This window comes from Spermophilus citellus (genome assembly GCF_964194105.1).
Source record: "Spermophilus citellus genome assembly, chromosome: 3".
Classification (NCBI taxonomy): Eukaryota; Metazoa; Chordata; class Mammalia; order Rodentia; family Sciuridae; genus Spermophilus; species Spermophilus citellus.
In genome coordinates this window covers 86,209,858-86,231,403 of record NC_138184.1, presented here as the reverse complement: position 1 = coordinate 86,231,403, position 21,546 = coordinate 86,209,858, and the positions used below count along the sequence as shown (strand labels likewise).

Genomic DNA, 21,546 nt, shown 5'->3' with positions numbered 1-21,546 from the left:
CAGAGTTATAGCTTAAGTAGAGGCTAGGTCCTAAATCCATGGAAAATGTAAGGTGTCCAGCACCTTGCAGGCACTTAAAAAACATGGGTTGGATGGGTTGGATGGGTGGATAGGTGGATGGGTAGGTGGATAGATTGATGGATGATGGATAGACGGACGGATGGATGCATGGATGGATGGATAGATCAGTGGGGGATGGATGGATGGATGGATGGATGGAGGGAGGGATGATGGACGGATGGGTGGGTAGATGAATGGACAGGTGGATGGATAGATGGGTTGATGGATGGATGTGGCTTTAAATCATACATTTTCCACCCAGGATGGATGGAAGGATGGATGGATGGATGGAAGGATGGATGGGTGGGTGGATAGATGGATGGATGGGTGGGTGGGTGGATGGATGGATGGATGGATGTGTGGGTGGATGGATGGATGGGTGGGTGGATGGATGGATGGATGGATGGACAGGTGGATAGAAGGATAGATGGATGGATGAGTAGATGGATGGATGAGTGGATGGATGGATAGATGGATGGATGGATGGACAGGTGGATGGAAGGATGGATGGATGGATGGGTGGGTAGATGGATGGATGGATGGGTGGATAGATGGGTGGGCAGGTGGATGGAAGGATGGATGGATGGGTGGGTAGATGGATGGATGGATGGGTGGATAGATGGGTGGGCAGGTGGATGGAAGGATGGATGGATGGGTGGATGGATGGATGGATGAAAGGATGGATGGATGGATGGGTGGGTAGGTGGATGGGTGGATAGAAGGATGGATGGAAGGATGGATGGGTGGGTGGATGGGTGGATGGATGGATGGATGGATGGATGGGTGAGTAGATGGTGGATGGATGGATGGATGGAAGGATGGATGGATGTATGGATGGATGGGTGGGTGGGTGGATGGGTAGATGGATGGATGGAAGGATGGATGGATGGGTGGGTGGATGGATAGATGGATGGATGGACAGGTGGGTGGGTGGGTGGATGGATGGATGAATGGGTGGGTGGGTGAATGGATGGATGGATGGACAGGTGGATGGATGGATGGATGAATGGATGGATGAATGAATGGATGGGTGGATGGATGGATGGACAGGTGGATGGATGGATGGGTAGATGAATGGACAGGTGGATGGAAGGATGGATAGGTGGATGGATGGATGGACAGGTGGATGGATGGATGGGTAGATGGATGGACAGGTGGATGGAAGGATGGATAGATGGATGGATGGATGGATGGACAGGTAGATGGATGGATGGATGGGTGGATGGGTGGATGGACAGGTGGATAGAAGGATGGATGGATGGGTGGGTGGGTGGATGGATGGATAGATGGATGGACAGGTAGATGGAAGGATGGATGGATGGATGGGTGGGTAGATGGATGGATGGGTGGGTAGATGGATGGATGGATGGATAGATGGGTGGGTGGATGGAAGGATGGATGGGTGGGTAGATAAATGGATGAATGGGTGGGTGGATGGATGGGTAGATAAATGGATGAATGGGTGGGTGGATGGATGGATTATGGATGTGTGGGTGGATGGATGGATGGGTGGGTGGATGGATGGATGGATGGATGGATGGATGGATGGACAGGTGGATAGAAGGATAGATGGATGGATGGGTGGGTGGATGGATGGATGGATGGATGGACAGGTGGATGGAAGGATGGATGGTGGATGGGTAGGTAGATGGATGGATGGATAGATGGATGGGCAGGTGGATGGAAGGATGGATGGATGGGTGGGTGAAGGATGGAGGGAGATAGAGAGAAAGGGAGGGAAGAGGGAAAGAAAAAAGGGAGGTTGAGTGGATGGAAAAACAGATTCCATGACTTGGGACTATTGGGGAGGGGCCTCTCTTGGCCAAGAGAGGCCCCCCAAACCCCTGTGTGTGCCGCAGGCGGCCTGTGACGTGTTCTGCGTGGGGGACGACGTCAACATCGAGAAGGCCAACAACTCCCTCATCAGCAACGACCGCAGCTGGAAGAGGAACAAGTTCCGCCTCACCTATGTGGCCGAAGCACCAGAACTTACCCAGGGTACTGGGCACCACCGCCCCGCCCCCATCAGGAGGCCCTTTGCAACAGCGACAGGGCAGGGGGGGAGGGAAGGTGGGGGACCTCACCTGGAAAGGCACCTCAGTGCCATCAACGGGTCAGTTTGCTGGACGTCCAAGGGCAAGCCTTCAAGAGTGGACTCGCCCCTCGCCTGCCCGATACCCAGTGCACTGGGGAACTTCTCTCTTCCTTGGAATGACAAGTCCCCAAGCCATCCTGCTTCAGTCCCAGCCGATCCCAGCCCATTCTCATGTCTTGTCTCTTCACTTGACCGCAGTAGGAGCAGGAATAGAGGGTCCCTGAAAACCTGGAGCACCTTAGAGGTGCCCCTAACCCCCTCTGAGGGAGACCGGTGTCTGCTCTCCACAGGGCTCTCCAACGTCCACAAAAAGCGAGTCTCCGCCGCGCGACTCCTGAGTCGACAGAACCTCCAGAGCCCCAAGTCCAGGTAGGAATGTGGACGTGTCCACCTCGCCTCCCAGGGGCCACTCACCGCATGGGAGGGCATCTGCTCCCTCCTTGGAGGACCACTGCAAGATGCCACCGAGCCGCACCTTCCGCCTTGGTGCCTGTCACATGTGGGTTTCCTGTGCCTATAGGCAGGAACAAAGGAGACGGTGCTGGTCCTGTGAACAGGGGAAAGAGAAAAGTTCTGAGCGATTCTTCACAGTGAGCCACACTCGTGTGGAATTGCTGAGGGCTCACTGGACCCCAGGATCTTCGTCAGAAAGATTAGTTCCCTCATTTCCTCCAGGTGGACCATTTTTCTGCAGAGCCCTGCAAAAATAGCTAGCTGGCCTCTGCCTAAATGTCTCTGGGATGAAAGGGGGTTTGTCCAGTCCCCCAAAAAAATGCACTCCATGTTTTGTTAGAAATTATCTGAACACCTAACATAGCCAAATATCCAATCTATATAATATAGTGAAATACCTGATTACCTAATACAACCCAAGTCTGTCTTCTTAGCAGTTTATGTTAAACCCAGTGAGCCTTCTCAGCGACACCCAAGACGAATTCATGTCTTTCAAATGAGAAACCTTCTGGCTATGGTGGCATCTGCCTATAATCCCCTCCACTCTGGAGGCTGAGGCAGAAGGATCGCAAGTTCAAGGCCAGCCTCAACAACTTAGCGAGACCCTGTCTCAAAACAGAAAAAAATAAAAAGGGCTGGGGATGTGGCTCAGTGGCAAAGTCATCCTGCCTCAGACCTGGTTTCCCCAAGCTTTGGGCTGTAGTAAAAGGGTACGGTCTGTCCTGTTGGAAATGTCATTTGCAGACCTGGTCACGGTGCAGCGGAAGTCGTGTGCTCGCTGCCGAGTGCGCTGGAGCTATTATTGCCACTGCTGATCTGAACAGGATGTGCTCCTGTCACCCGAGAATGCGGGCGCTGTCCCTAACAGCCCGCTCTCCCATTAAGCCAACGTCCTCCCTGCCCCTTGACATCTCTCTTCTCGAAATGATCAAACCAGGGCTGTCCACCCCTCCCCTCGTATAAATATTTTTATTTTAGCACTAATGAATGTCTTTGTGTTGATCCCTGTTGAATCTCACTTTGTAGTTAAGAGCCCAGGAAGAGCTTTTGAAATCTTGATTCTTTGCACCGCGTCATACAAACAGCGTGCGGTCCGCCTGCACAGCCCCGGGTTCTGACCCCAGCTCTCCCCTGCACGAGCTGTGTGGCCTTGAACAAGTCGCCCAGGCGCTCGGAGCCCATGTCTCCTTCTCTGTAACACAGGAACGAGGGCTGGAGAGATTGCTCATGTTTATCTAGTGCTTCCCACGTCCTGAGCACGGTCCTGAGCTCTCTGCACAGGACCTCACATCCTTTATACCAGCCCAGGAGAAAGGGACGGTCTCGTTTTCAATAGGAGGAAATGATGGGAAGTAGACGCGACTGTTTCAAGGTCACGCTGACCCTCCCCAGCTTCACCTCACCTGCCAGTGAGCGCACCTGCTTCCCGTGGGGTCTTTGAAACCTTGGATGGCTGTGACCGACCTGTCACAGCCCCAGATCCACGTGTCAGAGCCAACCTGTTCCTCTCTCCTAGATCCTCAAACATTAAAGAAGTAGATTGGGAGATTAATCTCTGAATAATTAGTTAAATACAGTGTTCAGAGCTCAGCAAGCTCTGATCTACAGCGAGAGATCCTCCACGTGGCGTGTGCACCTCACTTTCCACTTCTCTCCCGGGGAAAGGCGTGACTTACACAGCAATGAAAGACAAGGGGCAGAGAATCTGCCCCAACCTTGAAAGTCCAGTTGAGCAGTGCCCCCCCCCCCCACTAAACCACAGTACAGAAACAACGAAGGAAAACTGCAGATATTTTAATACCAAAATGGAACCAAAGTCCCCAAATTAACCTCTGCCCTTCCTCTAAGCGGAGGGTCTAAAAGGGACAGATGAGAAAATTCCAAACAAGGCTAGGAACTAGAACATAGTATTAAAATCTGTCATGAATTAGCACAAAGAGGACCAAATTGTACCTAAGTGTTCCTCTCTTTAAAAGCAGCTCTGATGCGGTCTGTTTCCAGGCTCAATACCGTTTCCAGCTCCCGAGGTTTGTTAGGAGGAATCGAGGGGGAAAGCATGATGCTCCTATCTTTCTCCTGCCCGAGGCTGGGCTCTTTGGCCCTGGAGGCCGCGACTCAGATTCACAGATCACCCCCTCTAGAGGCCCTTAATTGCAAACAAAGTGCCGAGGAGGAAGTAAACCGCTTTTCCAGGGCGATCCTTGCGAATCTAAAGGGAAAAGTGACCACAATGGGTCCTGCCTGGAAATAGAGGTTCTAATCCAATTAGCTCACAACGCAGAGGAGACGGTAATGGAGCGCTGATGGGTGAGCAGAGCGAGTCCTAGAAGTCGGGAGGAACGGGCGGTGGCAGAGCCTGGGTCTCCAGGGGAGGACAGGAGAGCCACGGGGCACAGGGGCCCGAGGCCCGGGTTTGGGAGAAGAGCAGACGTTGTGCTGGAGGGTCCTTGTTGGAATTCCCATCTCCCTGTGGACAAAGCTGCTGCTCTCTGGCCTTCCCTGCCTCCGCAGAGGACAAGGACAGCCCGAGGGGCTGCCTTGGCTCTCCCCCCCCCCCCTCACCCTGCACTCACAGATGCACTTGGCCTTATTCAGTCCTATCTCAGACCCCCAGGGCGGCCACCTGGAGCAAACCTGGGACCATCTCCCATCTGAGTGACTGAAATAGCGGCCCACCTCATGGCTGTTTCTTGGCTTTTCTCTCAGAGATCTGTTTTCCAAACAGCAGCCTGAACGAGTCTTTAAAAACCTGAATTGAAGCATGTCACCCCCTTCTTTTCACAGCCTTGCCACTGAGCATAGGGAACCCGCTAGACTCTTTGCCATGACAGATTGTGACAAGGCCTGCAAGATCTGGGCCCTGACACTCTCCAAACCCTCCGGCTGTCTTTCCCTTCCTCGAACAGCTCCTGCCTTTTTCTGCCTCAGGGCCTTTGCACGTCCATCCCCCTTTCCCAGAACCCTCTGGATCTTTGTGGACCCACTTCTTCTCATTTTCAAATTTCTGTTCGAATGTCAGATCACAAAGAAGCCTCCCTGACCACCCTACCTGCTCTCCACCCACCGCCATCACCCAGCCCCTCCAAGTACCCTGGGCCACGTGGCCATTCACTTCCGTGATCTCATCGAGGAGCCTGCAAAGCCTCTTTGCTTAAAATCCCACCACGCTGGGCAGAGCCTGGGCCAGCTACTTTCGTTTCCTCCCACCCCTTACCCTCTGCTACATTCAAGAGGACCTGGGGAAAGTGGCTGGGAGGGTGAGCCAGCTGGTCAAGTTCAGGTCCTCTGCATTGTGATGTGCAAATTGTGATGGTCGCGGGAGAAAGCAGGTATTGATCTGCCAGCCTTTCAAAAGGCTTCCTCTGCGGGAGCCCAGGAGGCTCCCAAGTGAGAAGCCTACGGCGCCCCCTGCTGGCTGCTGGCTGCGGCTCACTCCCTGCCTGCCGAGGCTAGGTAATGAGGTCTTGCCTCCTCAGGAACGCTCCCCCCGGAGCTCAGGGGAGAATCAGTCATGCGCATTCATATAATTTGACAAGATCATTGCTCCAGAGAGGATGAGACCTGCTTTGGAAAGGAGAGAGGAGCCCCAGGCCCTATCGGTACCATTCACGATTATGACCACAAGCTCCCCATCTTACTAAGTAAGGACAGGGGTGCCAGGCTTCAAGAAAACACTGGACATTCCCCGCATCAACACACACAAAAGAATGTGTCAGCTCAGCTGTTTTTAATAACGGTGGCTATTTGTAGCACAAAGGGGGCTCTTGGTTGTGCCAAAAAAAAATGCCTCTACGCAGCGAGTGCCATTGGTCTATTGGAGTGTGATTTTCACACCAGGGAGACTGTGGGGAGTTTCAGATTGAGTCCAGCATCCCTATCAACCGAAAGCCACTGGCCACGGAGGAGGAGGAGCAGATTTGGAAAGCAAACGCGGCTCCGAGTACGAGGGATCTGATGTCCCAGCGTTTGCAGGGATCAGGTGAAGAGCAGTGTCACCGGCACTAAAACTTTTCAAAAGATGACGTTCTGAGAATTCTTCAAGTTCGGGCTTTCTGGACTTCAAATGCAGAGATCAGTGTGAAAGGGCGTGATGGGGCAGGCGTAAAAGTGCTTCCCTCCAGGTGTTCTTCTCCAACCTCACCATTTTATGATCTCGGTGAACTTAGGAGTGAGAGGAACCCAAGTGTAAGGCCAGGTCTTTTTTTTTTTTTTTTCCCTGACCATATGAACACCCTGGTTGCAAAAGAGGATGGAGCTGGGAATTCCTAGGAGAGATTGGCGCTGAGCACAGGGTCTGTCCAGCAATGGACTCACCCTGGAAGTCTGAGGTTCTGTCATTCATCAGATAACTTTTTGAGAACCTTGTATGTGCCATATGCTGTCCTAGGCACAGGGATACAGCAACGGATAAAACAGAAAGATGGCTTGCCATCAGAAAGAAGGGACCGATCACCGGCCTCAGGAGGAAGTAAATGATTCTCTGGGTCAGAGGATGGGAAATGGAGAAAAGCAACAAAAAGGCAGGGAGACAGGGGAGCAAATATATGTGAGGATTAAGCCTGGGGTGCTCTAGCATTCAGCGTTCAGGGGGGAATGCAAAGGAACTGTCAAAGTAGATTGGGACCGGGTGCAGTGGCTTATGCCTGTAATCCCAGTGCTCAGAAGGCTGAGGCAGGAGGATCACGAGTCCAGCCTCAGCAACTTAGTGAGGCCCTAAGCAACTCAGCAAGACCCTGTATCTAAATAAAATACCAAAAAAGGGCTGGGGATGTGGCTCAGTGGTTAAGTGCCCCTGGGTTCAATTTCTAATATGAAAAAATTTTTAAAAAAGAGCAAACTGGCAGGACCAGCCAGAGGTATGGCCAGGACTGCTTCCTTAATCCAGATGAGTCCAAAAATGCACTCATTGGACTTGCAACCAGGGGCTCTTGGGAGAGCTGGATAAGAGCTATGGTGTACAATGATGGGTCCTTGTTGGCATGGTCCCCAAGAAAGACGGGGGAGGTGGAATTGGGGCCAAGAAGGACAGAGAGAAGCAAAGAAAGAGGGCAGAAGCTGGTGGCCCTGACCCTATTTTCGCCCTTGACCCTCCCTACAGCCGCTCAACCATCTTTGTGCGTCTCCATACCAACGGGAATCAGGAGCTCCAGTATCAGCCTGGGGACCACCTGGGCGTCTTCCCTGGCAACCACGAGGACCTCGTGAATGCCCTCATCGAGCGGCTGGAGGACGCACCCCCTGTCAACCAGATGGTGAAAGTGGAGCTGCTGGAAGAACGGAACACAGCTTTGGGTAATGCTCCCAGGGACCCTTCCCCTTCCTGGGGAAGATGGGGGGGGCGTGGGCAGGGGGGCAGGAGGACACACGTTGCCCTTCCCACTCACTGATCCAGGTGGGGGGAGGGAGGGTATGTTCCGCCTCCAGCTTCTGAGACAGACGCCCCCTTTCTCATGGTTGCCCCATGTTGGCCCGGCTGTCGGGGCAGATGCCCGTGGCTCATCAGTGGGAAAAGGGGTTCCTCCAAAATAGCTGCAATACCCCGAGTGAAGAACAGCTAACGTCTAAGTCAGACTCCTCTCGGGATCCAAAGGTCCTATGGGAGGCTTAATGGCCAGTCAGTACCATGACGTCCTTAGATCATGTTCCAACCTGTTGGGGGTTTTCCAAAGGCAGAGAGGGTCTCAGTGATTCATCTCAACAGCACAGGTGGGCTGAAGAGTCCCTGGAGGTAGAAGAATCATACCTCAGTATCCAGGACCCACCCCCACCCTTAGACACCCAGATCCATAGACGCACTTGGATGCGCAAGTCCAGTAGGTAAAGTGGAGTCGTTTGGGCGCAGTACCTACATACCTCTTCCTGCATACCTTAAATGCTCTCTAGATGGCTGGTGACATCTAATACAATGCAAATGCTCTGTGAATAGTTATTGTGCCATTTGGTTTAGGGATGATGATAAGGGGGGAGGGGGGAGTCTGTCCACGTTCGGTACAGACCAAAAAATTCCCAGCAAATATCTTCGATCCTCAGTAGAATCCACAGAATGCAGGGGCTGAGGATTTGGAGGGCTGACCGTGCAAGGTGATACTCGGAACAAGACTCTGACACTTGTGAGACTCCCTGACTTCACCCTTGAGAGCCGCGTGGCCTAGGACAAATCTCTGAACCTCCCTTTGCTTCTACTTTTCTCAGCAGGGGATAATAATAGCACTCACCCCGTGGGGTTGTTATGAGGATTAAATGAATTAATAGCATAAAGGGCTGAGAAGAACGCTTGCCAGGTAGAAAGTGCTGGGTGCGTGTTAGTCATGCATGTCATTTGAGTCCCCCGCTCCCCTCGGGGGGGAGGGGGGGGAGAACTGATGCCACAAGAGCACAGGTGCAGCCAGAATCGATGCCTATCTCAGGCTCCGCCTGTTTAATATTCTTTTCCTCTGCTCATGTTTATTTTTTAATTTTTGGCCTCATTTGCCTAATTGCGCACGTGAGGCACCCAGACGGTCTCCTGGGCCTGTGGAGGTGTGCAAGGTGGAGAGTCCACAGGTTACCCACTGGGCCCCCTCCTCTGCCCCAGCCGCAGGCCTGGTCCCCTGATGTGGACCCCAGCCCTCCTGGGCCTCCTCACTCCTTGTGCCTCCCCCAGGCATCATCAGCAACTGGAAGGACGAGTCCCGCCTCCCGCCCTGCACTATCTTCCAGGCCTTCAAATACTACCTGGACATCACCACGCCACCTACACCCCTGCAGCTGCAGCAGTTTGCCTCCCTGGCCACCAGCGAGAAAGAGAAACAGCGTCTACTGGTCCTCAGCAAGGTGGGTCCCTGGGCTCCGCACACCTCCAGGGGGCACTTTTCCCCTCCCAGTATTAGGGAACTCTAAAGCTGTTATTCCAACTGTCTTCCAGCAGATGGCAGTCTTGAGCCATGGTTACCATTTTCTCATTTGCATATGGCCGCCATATTGGCCTGTCCACTTTGGGTTAGGCCTAACCCCCTCCCCTTGTCCTGAGGCCTGACAGAACAAGAGCAGTCCCCTTGATGTTCAAAGTTCTCTGGCCACCGTGGAAATTGTCACCTTCTGCCAACTGCCTTTGTTATCTGGAGCTTCTGGGAGCACCATTTTAGCCCATGCTTGGAAGAAAAAGGAACAGAGTGGCAGAGGAGCTATAGGTAGAATGACTAGACATAGAGGCCTCTGGTGACCAAGTTTACCACTCTTGCTTAGAAACACCATGGACTCACTTACCCCTAGCTGCTGCACATCCTGCTCAGTAAGAATCCTGCCGAGGAGGACCACCCAGGCTCAAAAGATGGGTTAGCGTTCTGCTGTCCAGGAGATGGGACTGAATGGCAGGCACAAGAAAAAGGCTAGTTAGCAGGTGCACATGATTCAGAAGAAGCAGATACAGAGTTATAAGTGGCTACCTCTGGGGAGCTGGAAACATACAGGAGCAGGGGAACAGGAGGCCATTATTTTTAATCATAAGCTTGGCAGACTTATTTAACTTTTTAGATTATGTCCATGTAAAACTTTTATTTAAATGTTGTAATTAATGAGGGGATATGAGAAGGGACCAGAGGCTGTGCCCTCTGCTCAGGATTATTTAAAGTTAGGACTTAACGCAACCATATGTATAAGTCCATCTCTTCTGAATAGCACACCACTCTCCAAGGGCTGGAAGCAGTCTGTAGAAGCCAGACGTGGCCCCAGAACTGGTGATGAATGTCATTTGCAGGTGTATGTCCATCTGGGGCTCTTGGTCAGTTACACTCCAGCGGCTGGATGTCATCGAGGCTGTAGGCTGGACATGCACATTCCCAAGGATGCCATGCTCTTTGATAAGGCAAAGAGGGTCTTCAGGAGTGTGTTACACAAAGCCCTTGTAATTGACCTTACCCCTGGTCTCAGAAACTGAGTCTCTTATATCAACAAGGAACCACCCAGGGCGTTATCTGGGATGTAGGAGCCCCAGGGTTCCTGTGTTCCCTGGGAACCACCGGCCTTTGCTATCAATATGCCCCCACATATGGTCCTCCACACCCCAGCCTGCTTTTCCTGGGCTGTCTGTCACCATCTTGAAATTGGCCATCTCTCCAAGGATGCATTTCCAGGCTCAGCAACCAAACAAATCTCGAGCCTGCCTTCTGCACCTGCTGCACCAGCCGGGACTCAGTATGCCTCGGCTTTCCTCAGGGTCAGGAGCACAGAATCTCAGGCCAGGCCACTCAGAGCAGGGATTGGCAGACTTTTTCCTATAAAAGTCCAGGTAATCAGTATTGTAGGCTCATGGCCCGTTGGGTCTTTGTGACAACTGTTCATTCTGCCATCATCATACAGCTGCGCGGGGCTGGGGATGTGGCTCAAGCGGTAGCGCGCTCGCCTGGCATGCGTGCGGCCCGGGTTCGATCCTCAGCACCACATACCAACAAAGATGTTGTGTCTGCAGAGAACTAAAAAATAAATATTAAAAATTCTCTCTCTCTCTCTCTCTCTCTCTCTCTCTCTCTCTCTCTCTCTCTCCTCTCTCACTCTCTCTTTAAAAAAAAAATAATCAAAAATAATCAAAATAATCATACAGCTGCGTAGATGATGTGACCATGTTCTTGTCCAACCACTCACAGACACTGGCGTGAATTTTATTGTACCATATTCTTATGCCATAAGGTATTGTTCTCCTTTTGATTTGTTTATTCCCCAACCATTTAAGAAAGTAAAAATTCTTTTTTAAAAAAAATATTTATTTTTTAGCTTTAGGTGGACCCAATATCTTTGTTTTATTTTTATGTGGTGCTGAGGAACAAACCCAGTGCCTCACGCATGCCAGGCGAGCATGCTACTACTTGAGCCATATCCCCAGCCCCCCCAAAAAAACAATTCTTATCTCACAGGGGGCAGGTCAGGATTGGCGCACAGGATGAGGTTTGCCACCCACCCCCACCACTTAAGATTCAGATTCCAGCCATCGTCGCTGAGTAGCCACGGAACCTCTGTCATGTTCAATGTCCTCATCTGTAAAATGGGGATGATCGAAATGCCTGCTATGGTCTGAAATTGTCTGTCCCCCAACCCCAAAATTATGTGTCAAAATTCATATAGCCAGGGTGATGGCATTACGAAATGGGACCTCAGGGAAGTGACCGTGTGGAGAGGGCTCTCCCCGGTGTATAGGATCAGTATCTTTATAAAAGAGCCCCGAGGGAGCTAGTTCTCCCCTCCTACCACGTGAGGACACATAGCAGGTGCTGTAGATGAAGAGCAGATTTCACCAGATTCTGCTGGCCCCTTGACCTTGAACTTCCCAGCCTCCAGGACTGTGAGCACTGCATTTCTGTGGTCTGGATTCACCATCCTGAGGTATTTTGGTGCAGCAGCCCACAGGCACGAAGATGGTGTCTATTTGATAAGGTCCTCGGACGATGAGATCCTGGAGCGGCAGAATTCCTGTGCACGTGCTCCTCCTCCTTTGTTTCCCTGGACTCAACCTCTCTCCGCCCTCTCCTTGGCACAGGGCTTGCAGGAGTACGAGGAGTGGAAATGGGGCAAGAACCCCACCGTGGTGGAGGTGCTGGAGGAGTTCCCGTCCATCCAGATGCCGGCCACCCTGCTCCTCACCCAGCTGTCCCTGCTGCAGCCCCGTTACTATTCCATCAGCTCCTCCCCGGACATGTACCCCGACGAGGTGCACCTCACCGTGGCCATCGTCTCCTACCACACCCGAGGTGGGCAGAGGAGCTGAGAGAGCCCCCCGGGCTTCATTTCACCCCAAGACCTCCACAGGTGGTCTCTCCCTAAGCCACTAATCACAGGCCAACCCCCAAATCCCCGCAGGGCAAGCAAACTGTCCTGGGGCAGAACCAAGCCCCAGCAGAGTTAGGAGAGAGGCCAGACGGGCATGTGGGAGGCTCCATCTCCTCGCACCCCAAGACAGCAACGAGAACAGGCCACCCCACCATTCCCTGGGGGGGTGCTCTGCTGTAGCAGGTGCCCAGCTGGGTCAGACGACCCCACCTCTGTTCCTATACTGTCCCTCCATGATCTGAAGATCTCTGTAACCCGGACCCCAGGGAGCCACCCAGACCACCCCGAGGGGGGTCCTTCCAGTGGATGGGAATGGAGGGTGCACTCGGGGCAGGCATGCAGCCATGAGCTCACTTCGGCTCTACCGTCTCCTCTTCCCCTTCAGAGGAGGGGATCCCGAGTAGGAATTCCAAAGCAGAAATATGGGGTCAGCCCATGAGCGTTCTGGCATTGGAGGAAGGAGAAGCCATGCTGCTGGGGGGAGGGGGGTAGATGCACCAGATCATCCTGCTTCCCCCGCTAGATGGAGAAGGACCAATTCACCATGGTGTGTGCTCCTCCTGGCTCAACCGGATACAGGCTGGCGAAGTGGTCCCCTGTTTCGTGCGGGGGTAAGTAGCCAAGGACAAAAGACAAACAGTCATCCCAAATCTGCATGTTGGTATCACAAGTTGAGGGCTGGGATGGACGGGATCAGCACCAGTTTCCCTCCCGCATCGCCCCAAGTTGTTTGGGTAACGAGATCTTGGGGCCGAGCAATACATGGAGCTAAGTGTGCCCTCTAAGCAAGGTCAAGTCAACGCTGTAGATATTTATCAAGTGTGCATTCTGCTCTGCATGCTGGGCAGTCAGGCGCAGACATCTCAGACGGGTGAAAAGTCTATCCAAATTCTTCTGGTCACCTTCAAACGGTTCCCAGTTTCTTAGAGATGGAGAAGATCCAACCATCCCATCCATTAGAGTTTCCTCCCCAACTCAGGTTTAGAGCTTCGACCTGTGAGGCACAGTGGTTCAACCCTCAGCCACTTCTCTCCCTGAATGGTGGCCATAGCCAACCCTTCTTCTCAGCTGTTGGGGGTGGGATGTTCCCACTCAGTCCACATACCATTTTCCAAATCTCCTGGAGCGTCTCAAAAATAGAGTCCTGAGCCCCACTTCGCTGCCTCCCCAGAAATCTTCAGGTTTAACGTCTCCGGGTGGTTCTTTAAGCTCTGGTGTCCAGGGAGCTCTGATTTAAGATCTCAGGGGTGGGTGTACCAGGGCTTCCCAGCCCAGTTCCCTGGTCCCAGGTGAAGAGCACTAAGTGGCTCTACGTGTCTGCGGGACTCGGGCGCCTGTCTACCTCAGGCTCTGCCGTCCTGGACGGGATCTGACCTCAGCAGAGCTTCTGACTTTCTCTTCTTGTCCCAGTGCACCCAGCTTCCACCTGCCCCGAAACCCCCAGGTCCCCTGCATCCTGGTTGGCCCAGGAACTGGCATCGCCCCTTTCCGAAGCTTCTGGCAGCAGCGGCAATTTGACATTCAACACAAAGGTGGGGTGCAGCCCGGCAGCCTCTTCCTTTCCACCTCTTCCTTTCCAGCCCCAGGGAATGGCAGCAGCTTCTCCGTTGCCTCGATGCCTAGAAGGGGTGGGGGGAAGGCAGCCAAACAAATCTCCCACCCGGCATGGCCTCGCGGCTTGAAATTCCATGCCCAGGGACGGCACTTTGATTATTTAAGGTACAGCCCCTCATAAAAATTCAAGCAGGGTCAGCCTGCGCCCTTATCAAATGGCTGTGTTGATGTGATTCTCCCGCGGACTGTTATTCAAGAGCAGACTCTGCTAGGTGAGAGCTGTAACAGTTCCATTTTTGGGAGAAGGAGACACCCCACAAGCGTGGCCCTGATCAAACAAGGATTCCTCCAGCACCTAATAAGTGCTCAACCTGAAGGAAGGTGCTGGGTGGGTAGCAACCCATAAAACAGAAAAGCAACTCAAAAATCAGGACCTGCCCAAGAAAACATTGTTCTGCAGAAAAGCTAACATTTATAAAGTATTCATTGAGTGTGCCCAGTTTTTATATTGCACACTTATTTCTCAAGGTAATTCCATGATGTAGTTGTTGCTATTACGGCCGCCCCACCCCCCGCCCATTCCATGAGTTTTGAATCTACAGGTTCACCAACTACAGGCCTGAAATACCCAAAGAAACGTATTGCATCTGTACTGAGCATATGCAGACTGTTTTTCTGGTTATGACTCCCTAAAAGATACTGTAACATCTATTTCCCTAACATTTACACTGTTGCGGTAGCACAGATCATCCAGAGGATCTGCAAAGTTTCTATGCAAATACTGCACCATTTATTTAAGGGAGTAGAGCATGCTGTCAGGTTGGGGGATCTGAACAGGGTCCTGGGGTCCTTCTCCTGTCAATACGGAGGGACTGCTGGTTTCATTTTGCACAGGGAAAAACTGAGGCTTAGAGGTGCAGTTGGTTGTGCTTTGTCACACAGAGCAGGGATTTGGACCAGGTGTTGGAGCTCAAGTCTGGGCTCTTAGCACTGCCTGATGGTAGAGGCTGCTAAGTTGTCTAGGAGCCAGGGAAGGGAGATCCGAACACACCTGACCTCCTGCCCTGTTGTCTGTGAGCTTCTGCCTGCTCAGCTACCCCCTCATCAGGTGTCAGAGCCGTCAGTGACATGAGATCTTCCCGGTCCCCAGGAATGAGTCCCTGCCCCATGGTCCTGGTCTTCGGGTGCCGGCAATCCAAGATAGACCACATCTACAGGGAGGAGACCCTACAGGCCAAGAACAAAGGGGTCTTCCGAGAGCTGTACACGGCCTACTCCCGGGAGCCAGACAAACCAAAGGTAAGCCCAGCCCCGCCCACTAACGCACTCCTACGCGAACACACCCTAGCAAGTCCTGTCTTAGAGACCCCCTTGCCCTGTCTGAATCCCCTGCTGTGGATTGACTCCACACTTGAGAAACCCAGGAGAGGGCATCTATTTTAAAATATTTAGCAGCCCATATTATAGGACTTTACAGACATGAAATGCTCAAAGCAGGAAATGCACAGACCAAAAGCAGATTTGAGAATGTGCAGGACCAGGGAAGAGGGGTCACAGGGAGCCAGGGCCTGGTTTCCATTGGAGTGACACAAAACTCTGCAACTGGATAGTGGCGATGGCCGCACAACACGGTGAATGTCATTTAATGCCATGGAATCACAATCACGCACTTGAGCATGGTAGGTTGTATATTCTGTATATTTTACCACCATTTTTTAAAAGTTAGTTTTAAATAAATAAACAAATAAACTATTTCAAAAGTATAAGTTAACCGCCCGTCAGAGGTCATAGTACCAATCGGAATGGACTGGCCCAGGCTTCTGCTGGGTCTTAGAGATGTCCCCAGGGTCCCAGGGAAGGGGCTGGGGCCTCTGTGGCTGGCGGGCATGCAGAGCAGTTCCTGGGGAAGTCTGTCAATCTTAATGGCACCCGGGAGGTTCCAAATGAATGTGAGTCTCACCTGGCACGGAGTTTCCAGGACAAGTCAAAGAAAAACTCGCGAAGGCCATGTGAGACGCCCCTGTGCCCCCTCCCGCTCCCAGCCCACCTCTGAGTCCAGCCCTTGCTGCTTTAGCCACTTCTGCAGAGGTGCAGGCTGGCCACCCCCATCTTGCCTTAGCCCTGCCGTCTGTCCTGAGGATTCTCTGGCACTGCGGCCTGGGGTGCCTGCCGCACCGCGGTGGGTACAGATGTTAACACCCGTGTGTGAGCAGCGGCCACGGGAGAGGAGCACATGGATAATGCCTCTCTTCCTGGGGATGACTCTGGGACTCTCTCTCCGGCTCCCTGGAGGGTCCTCAGCAGACTTGAGCTCTGGTTGCCCAACGTGGGGAGTCGCTCCTTCACACCCCAGGCACCCCCTTTCCACCTTACCCATTTCGCTCTTCCCAGCTCCTGGCCCCTTTCCCCTGGGAACACCTGCAAGCCCCTGAGCCCTGCCCTGCCCCTCCCAGAGCCCTGGCCCTCCTCACAGACCCTCCCCTCCCTGCAGAAGTACGTGCAGGATGTCCTGCAAGATCAGCTGGCCGAGACTGTGTACCGAGCCCTGAAGGAGCAAGGGGGCCACATTTACGTATGTGGAGATGTCACCATGGCCGCCGATGTCCTCAAAGCCGTCCAGCGCATCATGGCCCAGCAGGGGAAGCTCTCGGAGGAGGATGCCGGAGTATTCATCAGCAGGCTGAGGGTGAGTGAGCAACAGGCTGGCGTCTGGGTCCCTTGTCTCGCATCCTTCCTGTCTCTTCTTCCCGCCCCACCTGTCGATAATTTGGGGAGCTGTGATGACATGTCACTTTTGCACTTATGATTGAGAGTACAGGTTATAAGGAGTCAGGGGAGGAGTCCCAAATCCTGATTGAGAAAGGAGGTAGGATGGCTGGGCATGCAGGTGCATGTAGTAAATATGGTTGAGAACTGTCATGTGTGGAAATAGCGAGTGGACCTCTAGTTAGTTATATAGAAATGAACTCAACCCAATTTTCTCTGCCCCCAGAACCAAGCTGCAAAACTGCCCTCTGCAGTCGTACAGGTAGAGCACTGAACAAAAAGATCTGTCCAAGGGAGAGACAGAGGTCTGAAAGCCACCCCATGCTTAGCTCTCTAAACCATGCACCTTGGCATGGAGCTGCGTCTACCCTGAAGGAAGGATCATTTCCTGACACACCCAAAGGTTGGGCAGAGACTGGTGATGGCTCAATCAGCAAAGTCCTAACCATGTGACCAACCTCCCCAAATCCAACACAGTCCTAGACCCCTACAGATCTCTAGGTGTGGTCCCCTCCTTTCCCTTGCTTTCCTGAATGAGCAGTGATCGACAGGTGTATGGAAGAAGCCCTTACTCTAAATCTGATGCTAAACCCCAGGGAGATTTTTAAAAAGAGTTTCTGATGGCGTGTGTCTGAGCAGAGCTGCGGAGCTGCCCTATCCTTGTCTCTCTGCCCTGATCCTCCCACACGCTGTCCTGGGTTCCCCAGGACTCTGTAGGATACAGTTGAAAACCCTTCCTAACTAAACACAGACCCGCTCTACAGGTGGGTCCAGGGAGACTGGACCAGCACAGGGGCCTGGCAGGCTGAACACGCCCCCGGCCACTGCCCCTCCTCAGCATCCAGATGGTTTTGCCTCCCGCCCCTGACTGCCCACCCTGCCAGAGGCACTCCCATGGCTTCCAAAATCCTTGCCTCCCCAGGGGTCCCCACTCTGGGCAGCTGTGGGGGTGTACCCTGGTGGCTTCCCAGCCACTTTTATTCCTCTTGACCCACTGATCTCCCCGCCCTGGGACATTTCCCACGGACCCCTGCCTTGCCCAGGTCTGAATTTGCAGGAACAGGTTAGAGGGAGGAGAGGGGAGAACGGTGAACTTCCCGCTTGGCTTGGTCACTCTGGGTTCCACGTCTGCCCATCTGTGGCCCCATTTCCGCATGGCAACACCAGCGTTCCACTGGACTAGAGCGGCCCCCTGCCCTCGAGGTAGAGTCTCACTGACACAGAGCCTTGGAGATCAGAGGTTCCCTGGGGACACGCGGCTCAGCCTGGTGTCTCTAGGAACCGTCTCCTATGGGTACATTCCACTCGGGGGTATCCATCCTATCTACGCCCTTTGCAAGCCTTTGTCTGGCATCTGAGGGCCATTCCCTGGCGGTTTCTGTCCCCTAGGATGACAACCGGTACCATGAGGATATCTTTGGAGTCACCCTGAGAACCTACGAAGTGACCAACCGCCTTAGATCTGAGTCCATTGCCTTCATTGAAGAGAGCAAAAAAGAGACAGATGAGTAAGTCGGCCCCGCCCGGGAAGGGTAGGCTGTGTCCTCTCTTCTGTCCCATGGACAGGGACGGCTGACTTGCCCACCATGGGGTCCCTGGGCCAGCAGCACACTGCCACCCTCTGGAGACCTGTTAGAAATGCAATTCCTGCGCTGCCCCAGACCTGCTCTATGTGCAGTTAGGGACCTGGGGCACCACCGCGGTCAGTCCAGGGAGGTCTGAAGACCCTGCTTAGCACACGGCATCTGTCTGGGGTGCCCCCTACGGCTGTGGTGGCTCTCACTCTGCACCAGGTTGACGGTGGCTTTCTCCTCAGTGCAATTTCAACTGCTAGAATGTTGGCAGTTTGACTCACCCCCTAGAAATGGCTGGAAACACAGACAGGGGTGATGTCTCAGCATGTAACCTTACCTTAACTCCCGGACACGGCAGCCTCGTGGCAATCTCTCTGCCCCATGCCCTCCCCGCACCCCGGCCATGTGCCCTGACACAGGCAGGAATCCAGCCGTCCCAGAGCACAAGGGCACACTCACACTTGGTTCTTACACTCGGCAATTTTACTGTTAGCTCTTCGAAGCGAGGCACCTGTCTCCAGACATACTTTGTGCCCACTCGGCTCACATGACCGCCTTTGAGATCACGCCCTCCTCACAGCTAGCTGGGTGCCGTGGCACACGCCTGTCATCCCAGGGGCTCAGGAGGCTGAGGCAGGAGGATCTCGAATTCAAAGCCAGCCTCCGCCACTTAGCAAGGCGCTCAGCAACTCAGTGAGACCCTGTCTCTAAATAAAAAAATTTAAAAAGGGCTGGGGATGTGGCTCAGTGGTCGAGTGCCTCTGAGTTCAATCCCTGGTTCAAAAAAAAAAAAAAAAATCCCTCTGGGTTCCATCCCCAGTACCAAAATAAAATAAATTTTAAAAAATTTTTAAAGAGGTGGGGACGTCGCTTAGTGGTAGAGCGCTTGCCTGGCATGTGTGAGGCCCTGGGTTCGACCCCCAGTACAGCAAAAAATAAATAAATGAATAACTGTAAAAGATCACACCTTCCTTGATTGTCAGAAGCCCCTGGGTGGCTTCCCCCAGCTCCTGTGACACTAATGCCCGCCCTCCTCTGCTCCCACAGGGTCTTCAGCTCCTAAGTGGATTCTCCAGCCTAGAGGGACAGCAGGTGGCCACCCCAAGTGCTGCACAGGGGCGGCTGCGGGCTTCCTACAGGCGCACACACGGCTGCACCTTTCCTCCAGGACCCCCGGGTCCCCGCTCTGCCTCTCGTCCTGTTGCTGTGTCCTGGTGTCCTCCTCTGGGTTCCTGCCCCCGCAGTGGCTTCCTCAGCCCCCCTGGGTCTGCTCCTTGAGTTTTCCTGCCTCGACGCGACGCCTTCGTACCCTGCGGTGGCTCTCCCGAAACCACGCCTCACTTCTGTCCTGCCGATGACAATGAGGGCAAATCGCGGGTGCATGAAACCACCGGATCGTGGCCACTGCTCCTCTCGGGTCTCTCTTCTGCTATCCCCTGGAAAGGCTGCAGGTTCTGGACAGAAGCCTTCTGAGCTGGTCCCTCTGGAGTCCCCCCTCCTTTCTCACGATCCCTGTTTTGGTCGTGTGTGTGAGACGTGCGCAGGACGGGCCCGGGTCTCCGTCTGTCCTCTTGCCCGTGCAAACCTGTCCATCTTAGACCTGCGTCCACTGCCTTCGTGAAAGACCCTTGGTGCCAAGAAACGTGCCCCTGGCCCACGTTGAATCCTCGTGTATCTGTAATTGAGGGTCTGCACTGACGTCCCTTAAAACACTCTGAGGCTCCCCAAAGAAGGGTTAGGGAATGAGGAGGGGGCTGTGGTGGTGGAGGGGACAATCTCCCCGTGAAATGGCAAGTCGTGGATTCGATGCATCTGGATTCTGAGGCCAGTCGGTGGAATCCTCACCATACCACCAATGGCTTGGGCAGACCCCTCCCCAAGCCCACCTACCCCAGCCAGCGTGGCCCCGCCACGTTCATCGAGCCCTTCCCAGGGATCCCATCCGTGAGGCCCAGAGCCGTGCGGTCCACGGGAACCTGCTGGACATACCGTCTTCCCACTTGGCTATCCCCGCATCAAATTGCTACCGACCTGAAAGGGACGAATGGGTGGAGCCTAACGTTTCACAGCGGGGGCGTTCTGTCAAAGGAGAATACAGTGGTCATTATTTTCTTTTTCCTCCAAGTGGGGCTTGCGGCTTTACCTTAGGATAAAAGATACGTGGCGAGGTCAGTTAAAAGGGATCTGAGTGGACGGAGGCCCCCTGTGGGTTTTTCTCTAGGAACCCTGGGGCTTTCTGCTTTCTAAAATTGGCCTCCGGATTATTGAACCTACCGAAATAATTTTTGGCAAATAAATAATACCTTCCACTCGGATCCAAAAAAAAAAAAAAAAAAAACAACTGGGTAGCCAAGTCTCTGGCAGGAATTGGGGCAGGTGGCCTGCAGAGTTTGTCCCCTCGGAGTAAATGCGGAGGGAGGTCCCTTCCACACTCAAGTGCTAAAATCAATGTCAGGCAGCATCCAAATCCCATGACCCCCCCCCCCACCTCACCCTCCAGGGTCCAGCGGTGGGTCCGTTCTAGCCTTCTGTCATGTTGGTTTTGTTTTGTCCCACAGAAGAACTCTGTCCCCTTGAGGTCCTATGCAGGACATTGCCTTCCTGATGCTCAGTGTAGAGGGTGGACAGAGAGAAAGTACCTCCATGGCCCATGGGGAAGGGCTTTACAGGTGGGGTATCAAGACCCCAAGGATCTTGAAAGGACAAGCCACAGCTCATCTTCACCCACCGTCCCCGGCAGCCCCCATGGGTGTCCCTGGTATCTGGAGTTTGTCCCAGTTCTAATCTCTCCCGCCTCCGGTTAATCCCAGGTTTTCCGGTTCAGGCTTCCACGGATGCAGAGACTCAGCCCTTGGTGTCCCGAAGCCACCCTTTCCCACCTGGAGGGAAGCCAGCTCCAACCTCCTCAGTCCTGCCAGCTTGATGCTGGGCTCCTAGTAGCTTTTCTCCCAGGCACTTTTTAAATGGTTTTTCCAACCCTTTGAACCCTTGGGGACACTTTCTAAGATGTCTCTAGTTCCCCAGGACCGAATGATTAGGTCAACCTCCATCAAAGAGGAATCCATCACCACTTCCCTCTCCAAACCAAGTTTCCACTGCTGAATGAGGAGCGCTTAGTGTGTGCCGGGCACCTGCCGCCTGTACACCTCTCCCCTTCTAGAAGCCGGGGACAGATGGAAACATCTTTTCGTTTTGTCAGAGAGTCCAGAGAAATAATCATATAACCAGCATTCATCTTTCTGCCCA

At 53.3% G+C, this 21,546-nt stretch overlaps 1 protein-coding gene across 7 annotated transcripts in view; it reads left to right on the top strand.

The window, feature by feature from the left end:
* The window catches only part of NOS1 (nitric oxide synthase 1), a gene marked incomplete at its 3' end in the record, with an annotated part of 153,740 nt that extends 133,787 nt beyond the window's left edge, over nucleotides 1–19,953 (top strand). For 6 of the 7 annotated variants that reach the window (XM_081285810.1, XM_081285811.1, XM_081285815.1 and 3 more), the window contains 11 exons: nucleotides 1,920–2,058; nucleotides 2,446–2,524; nucleotides 7,707–7,900; nucleotides 9,252–9,421; nucleotides 12,117–12,327; nucleotides 12,930–13,017; nucleotides 13,817–13,938; nucleotides 15,111–15,259; nucleotides 16,452–16,646; nucleotides 18,116–18,234; nucleotides 19,348–19,953. In XM_081285810.1, coding sequence (XP_081141936.1) covers nucleotides 1,920–2,058; nucleotides 2,446–2,524; nucleotides 7,707–7,900; nucleotides 9,252–9,421; nucleotides 12,117–12,327; nucleotides 12,930–13,017; nucleotides 13,817–13,938; nucleotides 15,111–15,259; nucleotides 16,452–16,646; nucleotides 18,116–18,234; nucleotides 19,348–19,363 — 1,482 coding nt within the window. Of the gene's footprint in view, nucleotides 1–1,919; nucleotides 2,059–2,445; nucleotides 2,525–7,706; nucleotides 7,901–9,251; nucleotides 9,422–12,116; nucleotides 12,328–12,929; nucleotides 13,018–13,816; nucleotides 13,939–15,110; nucleotides 15,260–16,451; nucleotides 16,647–18,115; nucleotides 18,239–19,347 lie in introns of those variants that run through there. The other variant, XM_081285816.1, reaches the window with a different exon arrangement.
* Nucleotides 19,954–21,546: the final 1,593 nt, after the last annotated feature.